This window comes from Indicator indicator, chromosome 38, assembly GCF_027791375.1.
Source record: "Indicator indicator isolate 239-I01 chromosome 38, UM_Iind_1.1, whole genome shotgun sequence".
Lineage (NCBI taxonomy): Eukaryota > Metazoa > Chordata > Aves > Piciformes > Indicatoridae > Indicator > Indicator indicator.
The window spans coordinates 3,404,109-3,422,027 of record NC_072047.1 but is presented as its reverse complement, the minus strand read 5'-3'; the positions used below and the strand labels follow the sequence as shown (position 1 = coordinate 3,422,027).

The following is a 17,919-nucleotide window of genomic DNA, read 5'->3' as shown; positions in this document are numbered from 1 at the left end:
GTACGTGTCACACACCTGTACATGCCACACCTGCACACACATGTGTCACCTGTACATGTCACACACCTGTACATGACACACATGCATGTCACCTGTACATATCACACACCTGTACATGCCACACCTGCACACACATGCATGTCACCTGTACATGTCACACACCTTTACATGCCACACCTGCACACACCTTTACACGTCACACCTGGACACACCTGTACGTGTCACACACCTGTACATGCCACACCTGCACACACATGTGTCACCTGTACATGTCACACACCTGTACATGACACACATGCATGTCACCTGTACATATCACACACCTGTACATGCCACACCTGCACACACATGCATGTCACCTGTACATGCCACACCTGCACACACATGCATGTCACCTGTACATGTCACACACCTTTACATGCCACACCTGCACACACATGCATGTCACCTGTACATGTCACACACCTGTACATGCCACACCTGCACACACATGCATGTCACCTGCACATGCCACACACCTGTACATGCCACACCTGCACACACATGCATGTCACCTGTACGTGTCACACACCTGTACATGCCACACCTGCACACACAGGCATGTCACCTGCACGTCACACACCTCTAAACATCTGTCCACACCTGCCCACACCCGCACTTGTCACACACCCGTACGTGTCACACACCTGCACTTGCCATGCAGCTGCCCACACCTGTACACGCACGTCACGCCTATACACACCTGTCTACACCTGCACACCTCTGTCCGTGTCACACACCTGTCACACACGTCGCACACCTGCCCGCCCCCAGCCCCGCCCCTCCCCAAGCCCCGCCCCGTGCTCTCGCGAGAGGGGCGGGGCAGGCGCGCACCGGGGCTGCTCCCGCTGCTGCTCTCGTTCCCATTCCCGCTCCTCTCCCGCTGCCGCTGCCGCTGCCGCCGCCGCCGCCGCCGCCGCCATCGCCATGTCCGGCCTGGGCGCGGGCACGGCCCCGGCCTGGGTTCCCACCCATGTGCAGGTGACGGTGCTGCGGGCGCGGGGACTGCGGGCCAAGGCGGCGGCGGGCGGTGGCGGCAGCGATGCCTACACCGTGATGGCGCTGGGCCGTGAGAAGTTCTCCACCTCGGTGGCGGAGCGGTGCCAGGGGCAGCCGCTGTGGCGGGAGGAGGCCACCTTCGAGCTGCCGCCGCCGCCGCGGCCCGCCGCCCTCCGCCTCACCGTGCTGCACCGCGCCCTCGTCGGCCTCGACAAGTTCCTGGGGCGGGCGGAGGTGGATCTGGCCGCGCTGAGGGCCGACGGCGGCCGGCGGCACACCAGGTGGGCCCGGGGCTAGCAGGGGACCGAGGGTGACGCGGGGGCGGAACCGGCAGCTGTGAGGGGACCGAGCGGCACAGGAGCAGTTGGGATCGGGGGCTCTGAGGGCGTCATGAAGCGGCCTGTGTGCCCCAGGAGGGTCGGGAGGAGGTGGTGTCGGCGGGTGTCGATGTGCCCCACAGGAGCTGGGAAGAGTGATGGAGGGGGCCTGGGGAGCTGATGGATGACCACAAGTGCCTACAGGATGTCCTGTTCCTTATGGAAATCTCTGCCCCGTAGGGGTGTGGAGTTCTCCTGGGGGACCTTTGTGCCCCATCGAGGTAGGGGACACTGCTGAGGCACCTCTGTGTCCCCCAGCGATGTGATCATCTGGCAGAGAACCTCTCTGTCCCACAAGGATCCCTCAAACCTCCGAGGGTGAGCCCAGACCCTTTGTTACCCTTCTCTGGACACGCTCCAGCAGCTCAGTCTTTGAAACACCTTCACCTTCTGCTGGAGAACAAAGCCAGGCTGTGGCCAGCCGCTGGTGGAGTTTCCTTCATAAACACTTGGCAGAGCCCAAGTGCACCCAGGAGCACATAATTCCACCTTGCAGGGGCTGGCATCACTGCTGCCAGCAGGACACCAAGCTGGGAGACTTCTCCTCTAACCCTCAGCGCCAGCTCTGTGTCATACCTGCTCCTTTGAACATAAACACGGGGCTGGAGCTCTGGAATCCCACAGTGGTGACTGGGAAGGGTTTGACCAGGAGTCAGCAGCCTTGTAATGTGGTTTGGGGTGGCCTTGGTGAGTCACCTTCCTCCTCGTGTTCACCTGAGCAGATGCAGGAGTTGGCAGTGGCTGGGCTGTGTCGTGGCTTTTGATGAAGCCATCACCGCTTGCAGAGCCTCAATTACAGCGAGGCTGTCATTAAGGTTGTGTCAAGGGCTGCTGTGTTGACACCGTGGAGCACGAGGTGCCTTCAGTCAGGAGAGTTCAGGGAGTCAGCCCTCCCTGCAGGGCCTCCTGGGTTGGTTTCTTTGTGTCTGGGCCAAAGGAAAATTGAAGGGAAAAAAAAAAAAAAGAAACAAACCTCCAATCCAACTTTGATGCTCCTGGGAAAATTCCTGATGTTTGGGGAGGGACTTTAGACAAGGGCTTGGAGTGCTGGGAGGAAGGGGAATGGCTTTGAGCTGGAAGAGGGGAGATTGAGACTGGAGATGAGGAAGAAATTCTTTGCAGTGAGGGTGGGGAGACACTGGAACAGGTTGCCCAGGGCAGCTGTGGATGCTCCCTTCCTGGAGATGTTCAAGGCCAGGTTGGATGAGGCCCTGAGCAACCTGGGCTGGTGGGAGGTGTCCCTGCCCATGGCAGGGGGTTTGGAACTGGATGATCTTCAAGGTCCCATCCAGCCCAGACCATTCTGTGATGATTCCATGATTTCCAGCTATCAGTGTCATTCCCCCAGCCCCGGAGGTTCTCTTTGAAGCCCTGCTGTCAGCACGGAGCTGCCCTGGCAGCCTGCCCCTGCACAGGGCTGGTTTTATCTGGAAAATCAACCTGTGTTAGAATGGCAGAATGCTTTGCATTGGAAGGGACCTTTGAAGGTCATCTAGTCCAACTCCCTGTGTTGATGGACAGGTGCAGACTGACCTCAGAAGTGAAGGATTTTGTGTTTTGGGGGCAGGTTGGCAGCACCTGATTGACTTTCAGAGCGCAGTGCCTGCTGCATGGGGCTCAGGAGTTCGTTTCCCTCTGGAGTGTTTCTGTTTCTGAATTCATCTCCAAGTTAATGCTCATTTGGAATTTCCTCTGAAGCCAGCTGCCTTCTCCTCTTCTTTCTCATCGCTTCCAGTGCACCTTCCAAGGGCTTCAGATGTAAATGCAATGGAGGGGCAGTTTGCATGCCCTCTTTGCTTCCTTTAGGTCCCATTCCAGCTGGTGAGGAGGAAGAAGCCAGTGTTTTCCAGAGGCTTTTCCTATCGGTTCTGCGGAGTCAGGAAGTCTGTGGCTCCAGCCACAGACAAAAGCTTTGGTGTGCAGAGCTGATAATTCTCTTTCCTGGCCCTGATGTGGTTTGAAAGTCATTCAGTGGTAACAGAGCAGGTGTGGTGGTGGTGTAGGCTACCTCAAGCACTTCCTTGATGTGCTGAGTAGTCTGGAGCAGCGTTTCAGAGGAGGGCCAAGGGTTTGTCTGTCAACAGCAGGGCTGGTGAGGAGCAGCTGAGGGAGATGGAGAAAAGGAGGCTGAGGAGAGACCTCATTGCTCTCTCTAGCTCCCTGAGATGAGGGGGTTGGTCTCTTCTTCCTAGGATCAGGTGTAGAAGGAGAGGAAATGGCCTGAAATTGTGCCAGGCGAGGGTTAGGTGAGATGGGGATAAAATTCACTGCTGCGAAAGTGGCCAGGAATTGGAACAGGCTGCCCATCCCTGTCCCCATCCCTAGAGGTGTTCCAGAAACCTGTGGCCATGGCACTTGGGGCCATGATTTGGTGGCCATGGTGGTGTTGGGTTGGCCTCAATGATCTTAGAGGCCTTTTCCAACCCAAACAGTTCGGTGGTTCTGCGAACGTCCTTCCTGGTGTGCTCCAGTCCCCAGCCGCAGAGGTGAGTGGAAAGCCCCAGACGCTTTGGTCTCGAACGCGCTCTCAAGCGCTCTCTACACGTCTAGCGTCAGAGAGCAGTTGATTAGTACAAGAGGGTTCCCTTCTGGCTCTTAAAGTAACATTACAACAGAATACAAGGAAATGTATCTTCACAATAGTCTGAAACCTCTTGACGCCCTTCCAAAGATGTCCTCAGATAAAAACTGAGTCCTTGTGGAGTGTAATGCAGCATACTAAGGACCAACAGTCAGGCAGGGAAAAGGTGAGAAATAAAGGCAGGAATAAGTGGACCAACATAGTTTGTGAAGAACATTTGTGGAACCTTGGTGGAGATATCTTATTTGTCAACATCCAAAGGTTTCCTGAACGAACTCAACATCTTTGCCCAAAGGAGAGACTTCCATGTTCAGAGAGAACCAAATTTTACTCGTGATGGTAAACTTGAATGAGCAGAAATGTATATTACCTCCAATGTGATGGCCAATTAAGGGTACTCCAAAGTATTTTTTTCAATACTTTTCAAAGTATATGGGAGATGAATTTTGTGGACACACGGCACCTGTCATGAAATACAGAGGCACACATCTGAGGGACTGAAAATGGAAACACGAGCATATGTACACCATCACAGAGAATGGTTTCTTTAGGTTTGGAGGATGACCTTGTAAAAACCATCTAGTTCCAAATCCCAGCCAAGAGCAAGGGATCAACGAGCCTTCCCACCAGCCCCGGTTGCACCAACGGGCCTCATCCAACCTGTCCTGCGAATACCTTCGCAGGGAGGAGGCATCCACAACCTCCCTGGGTAATACCTTTCCACCTGTTGATGGTGGTCTCACCACCATCACTGGAAAATACGTTTTCTTGTTCATTCTCCAGTCTAATTCGAGCCCTCTTCAAGCTTCAATCCGTTTCCTCTTGTCCTGTCACTACAAGCCCTTGTAAGAAGTCCCCTGTCCTGGCTTTCTTTTGCCATACCTTCAGGTGCTGTAAGGCTTCTCCTAAGGTCTCCCCTGAAGCCTTCTCCAGGCTGAACAAGCCCCAACTCTCTCAGCCTGTTCCCCACAGGGGAGGTTCTCCAGCCCTCGGAGCATCTCAAGAGGCTTTCCTTGGGGACCCACTCTTGGAGTTTTCATATCCTCTTTGTGCTGGGTGGCACCAGAATTTGACACAGTAAACTGCAGGTGAGGGTCTCATGAGAAACAGAGATCATGCAAGCAGATAGATAGATAGACAGAGAGGGAGAGAATAGAGATAGAGAGAGAGAGAGAGAGAAAAATAGTCTTGAGGAAGAGAAGGCTGAGAGGGATCTGATCCAATGTCTATCCAACATCTGAGGGGGTGGGGGTCAAGTGGAGGGGGCCAGGCTCTTTTTGGGTGGTTCAACAGTAGAAAAGCCCAGGAACAATGGGAGATAAACTCGAAATAGAGAAGATTTACAGCTCAACATGAGGAGAAACTTTCTTTTCCAGGGAGGGTGACAGAGCCCTGGAGCAGGCAGCTGCCCAGGGGGTTGTGGAGTCTCCCTTCTCTGAGAGTTATCCAAAAACCCCACCTGGATGCATTCCTGTGCCAGATTCCCCTAAGATGCTGGACTGCTCGTGCCAGTTGGGGGTTGGGAACCTGATTGATCTCTTTCGGAGGTCTCTTCCCAAACCTCCTGATATACTGTGAGAGTGTGTGTGAGAGAGACAGAGAGAGAGAGAGGATAGATAGATATAGATATAGATAGATAGATAGTATAGAGATAATAGATAGATAAGGGGATATAGATAGATAGATAGATAGATATGATAGATAGATAGATTAGATAGAATAGATGATAGAGATAGATGGATTGATAGATAGAGATGATAGATATAGATAGATAGAGTAAAAGAGAGAGAGGAGAGTTAGATAAGATAGATAGAGATGGATAGAGATAGATATAGAGATAGAGAGATAGATGAGATAAATATGATAGATATGAGATAGATAGAGATGAAGATAGATAAATGAGATAGAGAGATAGAGATAAATGAGAGATAGATAGATAGATAGAGATGGATAGAATAGATAATAGAGATATAGAAGATAGATAGAGATAGATGATAGATATAGATAGAGAGAGAGATAAAATGATAGATATGATAGATAGAGGATGATAGAGATAGATAATAGAGATAGAAGAGATAGATGGATAGAAAAGATAGAGATAGAGATAGATAAGTATGTTAAAAGGGAATTTGGATAGATAGATAAGAGAATAGAGAGGGAGACATATAGATAGAGAGATCAAAGAACAATAGAAGGATATCTGTGATTGTGTGTATAGTAATAATAAATCTCTCTCATAAATCTATAGATAAAAGTGTGATATTGTGTGTAGAGATATACAAAATCTAGGTAATAAATTTAATTATCTGTTTGATAAAAAGTTCATGGATAGGAATCCTGTAATGGAATTTTCCTGTCCCTTCATCTCCATACCACAGATAATCCTTCTCTCATCGCCCTTCTACATAGGGGCCTGCAAAACGGAGCCTGGAACTACGCAAATGGCGTCTCAATCAGTGTGGGACTGTGACATACGGCTTAACTGCCGAATCCAGTGACCAGCATCACAGAGGCTTGCTATTCTTATCACTCAGCGGTGCTACTGGGGCCAGTTTCCGGAGAGAGTGGGCGAGTGGGGTCGGACAGGTAATCACGCGAGCTCATAAACAACACGGAGCATCTTGTGGATATTTTAGCTTGTAAAGTGCACAAGACACCGTACACGCCAACATTCAGCGAACAGTACGCTGATACACACAACAGTGGTAGAGCCGTCTTGTCTCTGACGTCTTACTATATTTTTCTTCTCCTCGTGGTCACTTATCCTATTTTTTATATATCTTATAGTCAATCATTAATCTTATTTCTCTGTGACATGTAAAACACATAACATGTTTATAATATACCTACATCCCCCAATCTTCTACCTATTTACAACCTCTTCCTTGTTATTCTTGATAGCGTTTCTGAAAACCCAAATCCTTTTCCCCGCTAGAACAAATAGGACAGATCGCATCGCAGAAACTTAATATCTTTTTCTGTGGACACTGAGGTTCCCTATGACCATACGTAGTTCATAAGACTAAAGGATTTTTTTACTATTCTTATATTGTTGTATCAGTGGATTTCAAATCATCTCATACTTCACACATCTAGTTGATACATTCGGCTATTGCCGCGACAACATCATGACAAACCCTGGCTTATGTATGTTTTCTGCAGATATGTCACGCGTGTCAAGCACGGCGCGAGGGTTGAGAGGGACCTCTATGGCGAGAATCAGTCCAGTGTCCACCTCTGTCGCGAACATCTGCTCTATGCAACACAAGAACTTCATCACGTAATTCTCAGTGAGAATCAAGCGTTCTGGCAACAACACAGAGCACTACAATACGCCGAGGGCGAGTCTTGGCACAGATTTATCCTTAACACGGCGATGAGTTGTAAGTCGCACTCACAGCAAGGCCCCTGCGTCTATACTGGAGTAGGCACAGAACGGCTGGCATAAACAGAGACAGTCACACAAAATCTATATCCCTACACAGTCTAAAAAAGAGGAGATGAGGAGCAGAGTGATCAGAATGCGTACATACCATTCATCTAGTACACAGAATATGGTTGCGACATAATGCCTCAAGAGAAAACTATGTGACGCTACAAGGAACCTGATCAAGTGTAATGACTGGTCACGTGAGAGAGGACAGATCACAGAAATGATTAGAGCAACAACACACACAATTCAAGGCGTGTTGCGACAAGACTACACACAGTCTTGGTAGCTTTCATGTATGAAATGACACATAGAGATCTACTATAATGAGATTAGCGAATGGGAGGCATGACAAATGGTTGATGAGGATTGTTAAATCAGAGAGATGGAGAAAGACAGAAGCATAGTGGTGTCTGCTATAGGTCTACTCAAACGCGAACATAAGAAAAATGACAGACAAAACTGTCAAAGATCAGTGAATACAGAGAGAACATACGAGTGTACATAAGAGTACGAAGTGGTTGGAAATGCACAAGAGAAACTGGGTTTAGGAGACATATGTATATTTACACACAGGACAAATTAATCTGTCAAGACATTTATGTAACAGACACTATTAAAGAGTAACACATTGAGATTGACTGACATAGAAGAACACACACTAAGTACAAATGTATGTATGTCAGTAGGAGAGGTACACAACAAAACTATGAAAGTAGTAATAGTATAATTAAGACAATATCTAAGAGTCGTTTCGCAGGGCGTATGTGACAAGTACGACAGTACAAAGGAGTATTGAATGGTCTACAATGTGTGAACAAGATTGTGGGTACAAGATGGCACACACAATAATGGAAGATGTCAGTGATGTCAGTGTGGTCGATGGGACAGACTGGTGTTTTCACAGAATGTTGGTAAGTACACTATGTCTTTGGTGACGTATAGTATGACACTATAACAACACGAAGTGTGGCAGGAGAACTGTAGGAGTGAAGGACGACATGGATATAGTGTTACTGTGACTCAGGAACACAGTAGAACATGGGTGGTTGTGCACGTACAGAGCAAAGTGAAACTATATAGAGACAGTGTCATAGAGAGGATATGGACAGGAGGGTTGGTCTTCATGGTTATGAGCGGAGGGCTATTGCACATGTGTATGGTCATTGATGCCTATGAGGGGATGGGGCTGGGATGAGTAAGGAGTCGGAGGGACTAAGGTGGGGAGATGAGACGGTGCTCTGGTAACATAATTGGCTCGATAGTGACATGAATAGAGGGACATAAGCGGCCTATGGGCGTGATTGTCAGATTAGTGTGTGTATGTATAACAGGGCGTTGGATTTGGGCAGTTCTGTGCGGGTAGGGGGTGATATATGTTATAGGTGAGATTGTGCTACAAAGGTGAATGATTATATTAATATGGTCACGAGTGTGGTGTATTAGAGAATAGGAGATGGGGGGTGGATAACAATACTGCGAGTATATAGGGTCAGGGGGGGTCTTTGATAACAACACGGTCTGATCGTATATATGATGCAGCTTTAGACTGGGCGTGGGGGGCGGGGGGGGCGGCTCGGTATATCTGTCTTGCAAGTTAGGGTAGCACTTGCAATTGCAGTCAGGAATCATACAAACATAACTAACAATGATATGTTCTTTATTGGATGCGGCAGATTTTTCATTAGACAAATTTGGGGTAATGACGAGACAAAATGAGGATTATATGAGTCTATGTCAAAATTATAGATATGATGAAGTTTATTGATTCAGAGTGGAATCACAGTATACAGCGTTCTACACACTGAGATGTGAAAAGATTGTATACTTTCTATAGTCAGCGATGCTGACGCATGGAGGAATGGGGAGTACAATCAGGTACACTGGATCGAGACAGTACATTAGTCTGTGATGGATGATCAGAACGAGTGTTATGCTGGTGGGGATGTGGAGGAGATATCATGGGTTAGAGATACAGGAGGAATACAAGATCAGACAAATCAAGCCTATGTAGAAAGCCGGTGCAGTGCGCGTAGTCTTTCACGTGCGAGGCAAGCGAGATGCAAGACAGTGTGACAGGATGTCTTGATGTGTAACTGTACACTTAATGTGTGCATGGTATTTTTTATAGCGTGTGGAGGGATAGTGCACAAGGAAGGAGGAAATGGCTAACACATATAATGATATATGTTATACAGTGGTAAGGGAGAAAGAGGAGGAGATAGGGCAACAACAAGTAGTCATCTAAGTGTACTTTATTCAATTGTACACTGTGGAATGCACTTCTCATTATGGAGGAGGGCGGAGAGTTAATGCGTGTTGACATATACTGCAGGGAATAAATGGAGTGAACAGACACGGTAGGGGGATTATGTGTATCACAGGAAGGTACAGGGACAGTAATTGTTGAAAACAAGGAGAAGCAGATCTGTCTTGTGTCGGACGCCTGAGATATATCGAGGCGAGTATAGGGATGTTAGACTCATGATAGATGACGAACAAGGGGACGATGAGAGTAGACGACACACATGACTAAGAAACATTGAACGGTGAAGACAAAAGAAAACAAGAGAGTAAAGTAAACTGTAAGAGGATGACCAATAAAGAGAACAGTATCGAGCTCGGAATGGAAAACCTGGTCTTAATGAGGGAATAGACAAGTAGGTGTGCTACAATGCAATGTTTGGGATGCTGTTAAGTATCACAAGAGCGAGCAAGAGAGTGAAGGATGTGAGGCTACGACTCTAAGCTCAACCTCAAAATCACGCTCATCATTGGGAGGAAAGTATAACTGTGCACGGCACCACAGAGAGGGCGAGATAAATGAGAGAGAGCCAAATTGAGATGTGTCAAGCCAAGTCAGTGGTGGTGGCAATGCGGGTGAATGAAGTGATGGTGAAGGTGTTTATACGGGATGCTACTAATTTGAATAAGCATATGGAAGGGGATTGGCTAATGGGGGTGGTATAAGGTGATGTTGATAACATTATTAGCTCTGAGGTTCTCCCTTGGCATGAAAAAAGAGAGTGGGCAAGAGAGAGGGTGTCCCTGAGAAGTGGCCAAACTGGAAAGGGCAAGGTCAATGGGCTCACTCGGAGTTTGCAGGTTGCTGCCAGGGGTGGGGTATTTGGTTTTTTTCCTTGCTGGACATTCTCCTGCCACATAACTAACTTCTCTGTCTAGAAAAAGCCAGGGGGTGAGGTAGCAGGTTCTAAACCAAATCTCTTACTTACTTCCAAGTGTAATTTGGCTAGTTGGTCCAGGCTGTTGGAGCGCCGTCTGCTTTTGGCACTTGTTGAGAGGGAGGTGAAAGGATGAGCTGGGGTGAATTTGTTTTACAAGCAGGCTTTTTTTTGGATTACTCTGCTTCCTTTAGTCCTTCAGATTATGATATAAAGGCAAGGAGGATTTATGTTTTTATAAATTATAATTAATATAATGGGTGAGTCCTACTAATAAATTCTTAGGGGGTCTGCCTTTCCATGGTTCTGGCACTCATAATACTCCTTATTTCCCACTGCTTGCCCTGACGCTGGCTCTTACAAACACATCTTGCTGCATGATGGTACTACATTCACAAGTGGTCTTCTCGCGGGTGGGAGGACAACAGGTGCACCGTTGCGCTTACAAGCGGACGCGTGGCACAGCACACCTCAGTGATCTCCTGTAGCAAAGTCTAGCCCAATGTGATACTGCCCAACAGCGCAGAGTGTCGCCGCGGTCTTGTGCTTCTATGGATAAAGAGCCAACCTGTGAAGCACCTAAAGGTCCTGTGAAGCCAGCGGGAACATCTGGCTGCACGTGTACGGGAGTACTCTTGGCACAAGGCGCTGATAGAATACAGCGTACTTCCCCCAGCTGGCAGGAGCTTGGTTGGAGACCTGGTGCTAGAAGCTTGTGTTTACTGTTGCTGTCCTCCTGTTGCAGTCACAAAGTTGGACATGCAAAAAGGTTTTTTTGTCCCTTTTTTGCAGACAGGGGCCTGCCTTGCGAGAGGCGAGAAAAAAACCAAAAGCCCACACTTCCTAACTCTTGCACCAGAATCCCTTGCCTGCCTTTTCTTTCTGGGGGGGGGCACACTCTCTCAGGGAGTGGACAAACACTTCCTTTTGTTTCCCAAAGCAGGGTCAGAAAAAGGCCAAAGGGCCAGGCCCTGAGAGGATACATTCCTGGGGCTTGCTGGCCTCTCCTGACCTCTCCTCCTCATCTCTTTTTGCTGCAGAAGCTTTTTCAGTGGCACAAAGCTCCCTTTTCAGCCCAGGAGTAGGGGCAGGGCACCCATCAGGCTCCTTGCATCTGAATGCAGTTGCTCATTTCCCTTCAGCTCCTCATCTGTGCCACCCCCTGGCTCCCCACGCACCTCCTACCATGGGGCAGGACTCCTCTGAGCTTAGCCGCACACACATAATCTACTTCCTGCCTTCTGAGCAATATCTACGCGCAGCTAGAGTGGGCACACAGAGCATTCCACTGCTTGACTGCCTTAGGGGGACAGAGACCTTCTGTCTTTCACTCTGCTACCAACCCTGCTGGCCTTCCCGCAGGCCTACTCATGCGACCCCACACTAGCAACCTTACTCGCTCCCCTCCGCGAGTGGGTCACTGCTCTAATGGGGGACTCCAACTCCGTCCCTTCCTGTAGCCAAGCTTGGGCGGGATAGGACACAAGCGTGGGGCCAGGAGTATCCATAAGCTGGTGATTCGCCAGACTTCTCTTCCGCCGACGCACCACAGATCTTGCCTCGTGGATGATTTGCAAACACCGGTATTTGCTCCCACAGAGCTAACCGCCTAGCAGCGGCTAGCGAGCACTCTTGCTCCCACTTCAAGAAGCTTGTCTTGGGAGGGACTCTAGCAGGTGCAGGTGGGGAGCCTGCTAGTCTGCAACGAGTGAGTAGGAGACCTCGTACAGGCCGGCAGCACAAGCCAACCCTCCTGCACGCAACTCCGTTCCTCGACCGCCCTCTGGCTCATCAGCGGGACATCACAAGGAGAAGCAGGACATTTGAAGGACCTGAGGAGACATTGTCATAGAGCGTCGGGCGCAACAGAGGAAGATCTGTGGTCCTCTTTGAGACCTCCTGTGAACTGGGTCAGAGGGAACGTACTCACTAATCCAGGCGGACTAGCTAGAAGGTGAAAAAAATAAAACCAGCAGGGACGCATGAGGAACTCACTTGACTAGTGTGAAGGTCTAGCACCTTAACAGAAGCGCGTTCCAAGGTCCATGTGGGAGGCTAGAGGATGAGCAGGGTGGTGTGACCCGAGATCTGCACGGGGCTCCCAATTGATTGAGCAAGCAGGGAGCCGAATGTAGCCATCCTGTATTCATCGCATCAAGAGCTCTACTCTCAGCAGACTGACGCATGGGTAGGGGTCCCCCCTCCAGAATAATTACTGTGAAGGCGCTAGCGCTCCTCGAGGCTCGCGGGTCTACCAATATGTAGCTGCTGCTGCCCCGTAGACCGATGGAGCGGGTATAGAGATGACGACTGAAATGACACGCGACTCAACACTCTCCACATCGAGGCGCAGCCAGCAGCACTGCTCTCACTCACCGAGTGTATACCGTGGGCGAGACATGGTGCTGAAAACAGCGCCGCTAGCGCTTCCCCTCTGAGGAGTGCGACAGTAGCATGTGAAGTGATGACAAGCAAGGTGAGACGAGACCATTATCTGGCTACGAGACAGAGCAGGCAAGAGGTGAAGGGACGAGATGATAGGGTCCCCCAGAAACGCCACAGCACCACGCCACTGCGAGCTCAACGGAGCTTCTGACATGCAAGGTGTATGACTTCTCGCAATGCCACAGCAACCACGTAGATGCCAGGGAGTCGCGCGAGTCGCGTCGGGGGGATTAGGCTCTGTTGGTCCGCCGAGGTGCTTGGTTACTCTTCGCGCCCGCATTCAAATGGGATGCGATGCCTGAGCTCTCTGTACAGTGCAGGATGCTCGGCGCCCGGGAGCGCGTGCTTTAGTATACAGACTCCCCTCCCACAAGCCCATGCCCCCCACCTGATACCCTGAGTGTCAACCTCCGAGAACCTGAGGCTCCTCACCAGTCAGTCGCTCTCCTACCAGGGGCTGGTGAGTTAGGTGCTGAGCTGCCTCCTGCAGGCCGTGGTGTAAAACCTGCTGCTGGGCCCCTGTTACCTGATGGCAAAGCCTCAGATGCTGCTGGGTGCCTCCCCCAGAGCAGCTCACTGGTGACTGCCACCCCACCAGTGATGCTCAGGGACCTCAGCAGTGACAGGCATTCAGAAACTGAGGGGCAGGAGGACTTATCTGATTGCCTCCCAAAGCTGGAGTCTGCTGTTCCCCTTGCTGGGGAGCGTGGTCTGAAACTGGCCACCCTTCCTGTCATCCTGGAGGGAGGCTCTGACGAGGAGCTGCTGGGTGACCCTCAGGAGCCCCAAGGGCTTGCTGCAGGGGAGGAGAACCTTGCAGAGGCAGGAAAGCAGTCCCTAGGTGCAGTGCCTTTGCATGAAGACCTGCAAGAGCACTCCGGTAGCTCTGCTGCAGCTGCTCTGGGGGGAGGAGGAGGAAGTGCTGCTGGTGCTTGTGAGCCAAGCAAAGCACCTGAGCTGCCTGCCAGCGTGGGGGTTCACAGTGCCAAGAAGCAGGTAGCTGGCCCAGGCTTGGGTAGGATGTCTCATTCCAGGGAGCAGAGCAGTCCTCTGGAGGTACCAGAACTGAGGAGGAGTGCAGGTGCTGAGTGTGCAGAGCATGACTTCTCTGAGCCTTCTCTTTCCTCTTCCTCCCTGTCCAGTCCTCCCCAGCCCTGCTCTTCCTCTCCCCCTCTCCCCTCTGACACCCCCAATGGTAGAGCAGAGTCTCCGCAAAAGCCACCAGCCGAGGGCTCCGCAGATAAAGCAGGAAACTGTGGCAAGAAGAAGCTTCTTCAGGCCTGGGTTTCACCCTCTGAAATATATCCTAACCTGAGCCAGCAGGGTGCTGAACCCTTGGCTCCTAAGCACAGGTGAGAGAATGTGGGCAGTGCCCTGCACAGCCAGGGCCTCGCTGCTGGTGGCAGCCTTGCTTTTCCTGCTGTCTCTCCAGCACTTTGCAGTGCCCTGGCACTGGGACAGCCTTGGCTTCCCCTTGGCCCTTGGATTTGGTAGGGCCTGGGGCCTCTTGTGCCAGAGCAGGATCGGTGCTGGCAGCTGATAAAGCTCCTTGGCTGCAAGGGAGGCCCAGAGCACTGGAGGGGAGCTGCCCTTCAGCACAGCACTCCCTCTGAGGCAAAACCTGAGTGGGACTTGGTCACAGTTCAACAGCTGGAGTCATCTCCTCAAAAACTGGGGAATGGGGCTGGGACTGATCCAGTTTTCAGGAGTGGGAGAGTGGTCAGAGGAAGCCTCATCAGCTGGGATGCTTCCTTTGCTGGCTGGCCTGGGCTCCTGAGCCTCCAAGTGACTCACATCCAGCAATGCAGTTCAAGCCTCTCCTAGAGCTCAGGGCTGCTTGCTGGAGCTGTCTCCAGCCCCTCCTGCCTGCTGGGCTACTGAGGAATGGTCCCAGTGACCTGCCAGCCCTCAGTGCTCCACCTGCAGAGCTCTGTCTAGGATCTGGGCTGCTTCTGGGTTGGAATTTTCTGAGAAACAAGTCACATTTTCCTTGCTGTATTAAAACTGGCAATGGCAACCCAGCTGGAGCAGATGAAGACAGCACTTTTTGGCAGCTTGTGGTGTAAGCTCAGAGTGGAAAAGGCAGAATTCAGGCTTGTCCCAAGAGGGTAGAAGTATTTGGTGTGTTGCAAGAAGAGAAATATGTTCTGGTTGGGAAGGTCAGGCTCCAAGAGCAGAGTAACTGTGGCTGTGTTCTGCCTTCTCCTGGCTTTTGCCTTGTGATGTAACCTCCAGGTTACTGCTGCTTTATCTCCAGTGCCTTGGGTCAAGAAAGATAGCAGAGGACTGGAGAATACTTCTGAACACCCTAGAGCTTAGCCAGGAATGCCTCACCTTCCCCAAGCTCAGTCTCTTATCTCTCTGGAGATGGAGCAGGGTAGGAACTTCCCTCAGTTCCTTGCTGTGCTTGCTTGGAGTCTGCAGATCTGTGTAGTGCTGCTGTGCTGTGCAGCTGCCCCCATAACAGGAGGTTGTTTTCATGTTGCAGGCTCCATCCTGTGAAGCCCATGAATGCCACAGCAAACAAGCCCCAGAGTAAAACCCTGAATGTCATCAGCACCATGAATGAAAAGCTGCTGGAGATGAACATGAAGGTATGGAGGGAAGGGGCACTTGAAACCAAGGCTTGGGCAGTAAGTTGAGCAGAGCTCCTGTGGTGTTTGCCTGAGCTCCTGTCTGCATCCTGAGCAGAGTCATTGGTAGGCCATGGGGGAGGAATCAGCTTTCCTTTTCTCAGTCCCCAAGGGTGGGAACAGGCTTGAAATATTCTCTGACTCCCCAGAGGTGGGCAGGATGGGATGTGTGTGAGCCATGATGTGGCTGTGACAGGGGCAATGGTTGGCTCTGTGTGGTGCTACCCCTGAAGATGGCCCAGGCTGGGTTTGCTCAGGGCCCAAAAGGTCCTTTGAGTCTCACAGCATCACAGAGTGGCAGGGGTGGGAAGGGGCTTCTAGAGATCACCCAGTCCAACCCCCCTGCCAGAGCAGGATCACCCAGGGCAGGGCACACTTCCAGCTGGGTCTTGAAAGCCTCCAGAGAAGGAGACTCCACAACCCCTCTGGGCAGCCTGCTCCAGGCCTCCAGCACCCTCACACCAAAGAGCTTTCTCCTCAAGCCGAGGTGGAGCCTCCTGGGTTCCAGCTGGTACCTGCTGTTCCTTGTGCTCTCACTGGGCACCACCTTGACAGCCACCCCTCAGATATTGATAGGCATTGATCAGATCCCTTCTCAGCCTTCTCCTCTCCAGCCTAAACAGCCCCAGGTCTGTTTGTAGCAGGACTCCTGCCTGGCCTGCCCCAAGCCAGCTGCCAGCTCTCGTTCTGTTGAAGTGCCCACGTGTCTGTACTGACCCTGTGCTGACCCTGCCTCTCTCCCTCTCAGAAATATGAGCCCTCAGACCCTGCCTATGCCTATGCTCAGCTAACACACGATGAGCTGATCCAGCTGGTCCTGAAACAGAAGGACACAATCAGCAGGAAGGATCTCCAGGTGCGGGAGCTGGAAGACTACATCGATAACCTTCTGGTCAGGGTCATGGAGGAAACCCCAAACATCCTGCGTGTCTCAACCTCTGGAAACAAAAAAGCTGGAAAGATGTAAAAGCTTTCGGGGGGCTGTTGGTTGGACAAAGGACTGGATTCCTGCTGCTGGAATTTGATGAATTAATGAGGAGATGATGTGAAGATGGTCCAGGTTGTGCTGCCCACAGAAAATGACCTCTTGCCTTCTTCCTTCTTCTCTCAGTTTGGTTAGGAGTTAGGTCAGCTCTTGTGTATGTGTGTGTGTGTGGAGTCCAGTACTGGAGTCAACTTATTTATTGGTTTGTTCCTTTCCATTATTTGGGAAGATTTGTTCAGGCATCTGATCCAAAGGCAGGTGGGTGAAGGGTTCTTGATGTGTTTTGCTTGCCAGCAAGGCACTGATGATCCTTTGTGAAGGTGGTTTTTAGTGCTGGGTTTATTATGTAGCAGCTTTGATAGATCAATCACTTCCCATTCCATACCCTCTCTTGTAGTGCAATATGAAATCCTGTGCAGAAGAGCTTGAAGCTTTGATTGTCTTTAAAAACAACATCTGGAGGAGTCCAAAAGATGAGTGGCCAGACCAGGGCTGTGTTTTAAAAGGAATTGATGCCCTAAAAGTTGAATCCTTTAGATTGGAAAGAAGGAAGCAAAACTTAGCTCATCTCCTGCAGTCCGTATTGTCTCCAGGCTGCTCTCCAAGGGACAGGTTTACAGAGGGGTTAGATGTAGGAAGCACTGAGATGTCTTAGGTACCTTTGTCTGCCATAGGAATGGTGGTGAGGAGTCTTAAATCAGAAGCTGTTCTCTTATGGACTTCAGAGTCCTGATCCAAAAAGGTCTCCTTCAAAGGAGGGAGGTGGAGCTGCAGCCAGGTGGGTGTGGATTTCACTCTGCCCCTGCCTGGCCTCTGTCTCTTGCTGTAAGGGAGTTCTGGAATAATTTTTCTTGTGCACTACTGCAGTTTGTTACATCTAAATACCCTGGATTTGGGAGCTGGGCTTGCCTTGGAATCCCCCTTCAGAGGGGCTCAGTCTTACAACTTTTTCTTTCCTCTGTGCCTTATGCAGCCAAGAGAGGAACCAATTCACTCTCCCCTGGGGACAATCACTGTGCTCAGATCTGGTTTTCTTTGTGACTTCCTGCTCAGAATGGAGGGAAAAATCTCCTGTAGCTGAGAGAGTGAATCTGAAGAAGGATCTGAATGTATTATCTGCAGCTGCTTTTGCTGGACAGTTGACAGCTCCATCTCCTTCCTTCATGTGTGGCTGCTCTGCAGCTTGATAGAGACAGGGATGTTCTCCCCACCTCATCAGACAGCACAGCACTGTCAAGCAGCCACCAC

The 17,919-nt window shown here is 50.5% G+C and overlaps 1 protein-coding gene across 1 annotated transcript; it reads left to right on the top strand.

Annotated features, from left to right (window-relative positions):
* Nucleotides 1-966: 966 nt before the first annotated feature.
* Nucleotides 967-16,653, top strand: RAB11FIP1 (RAB11 family interacting protein 1). Its single transcript, XM_054396611.1, has 5 exons — nt 967-1,319; nt 7,159-7,379; nt 13,508-14,405; nt 15,542-15,647; nt 16,435-16,653. Exons 1-5 carry the CDS (start codon nt 967-969, stop codon nt 16,651-16,653), a joined length of 1,797 nt encoding a protein of 598 aa, XP_054252586.1.
* Nucleotides 16,654-17,919: the final 1,266 nt, after the last annotated feature.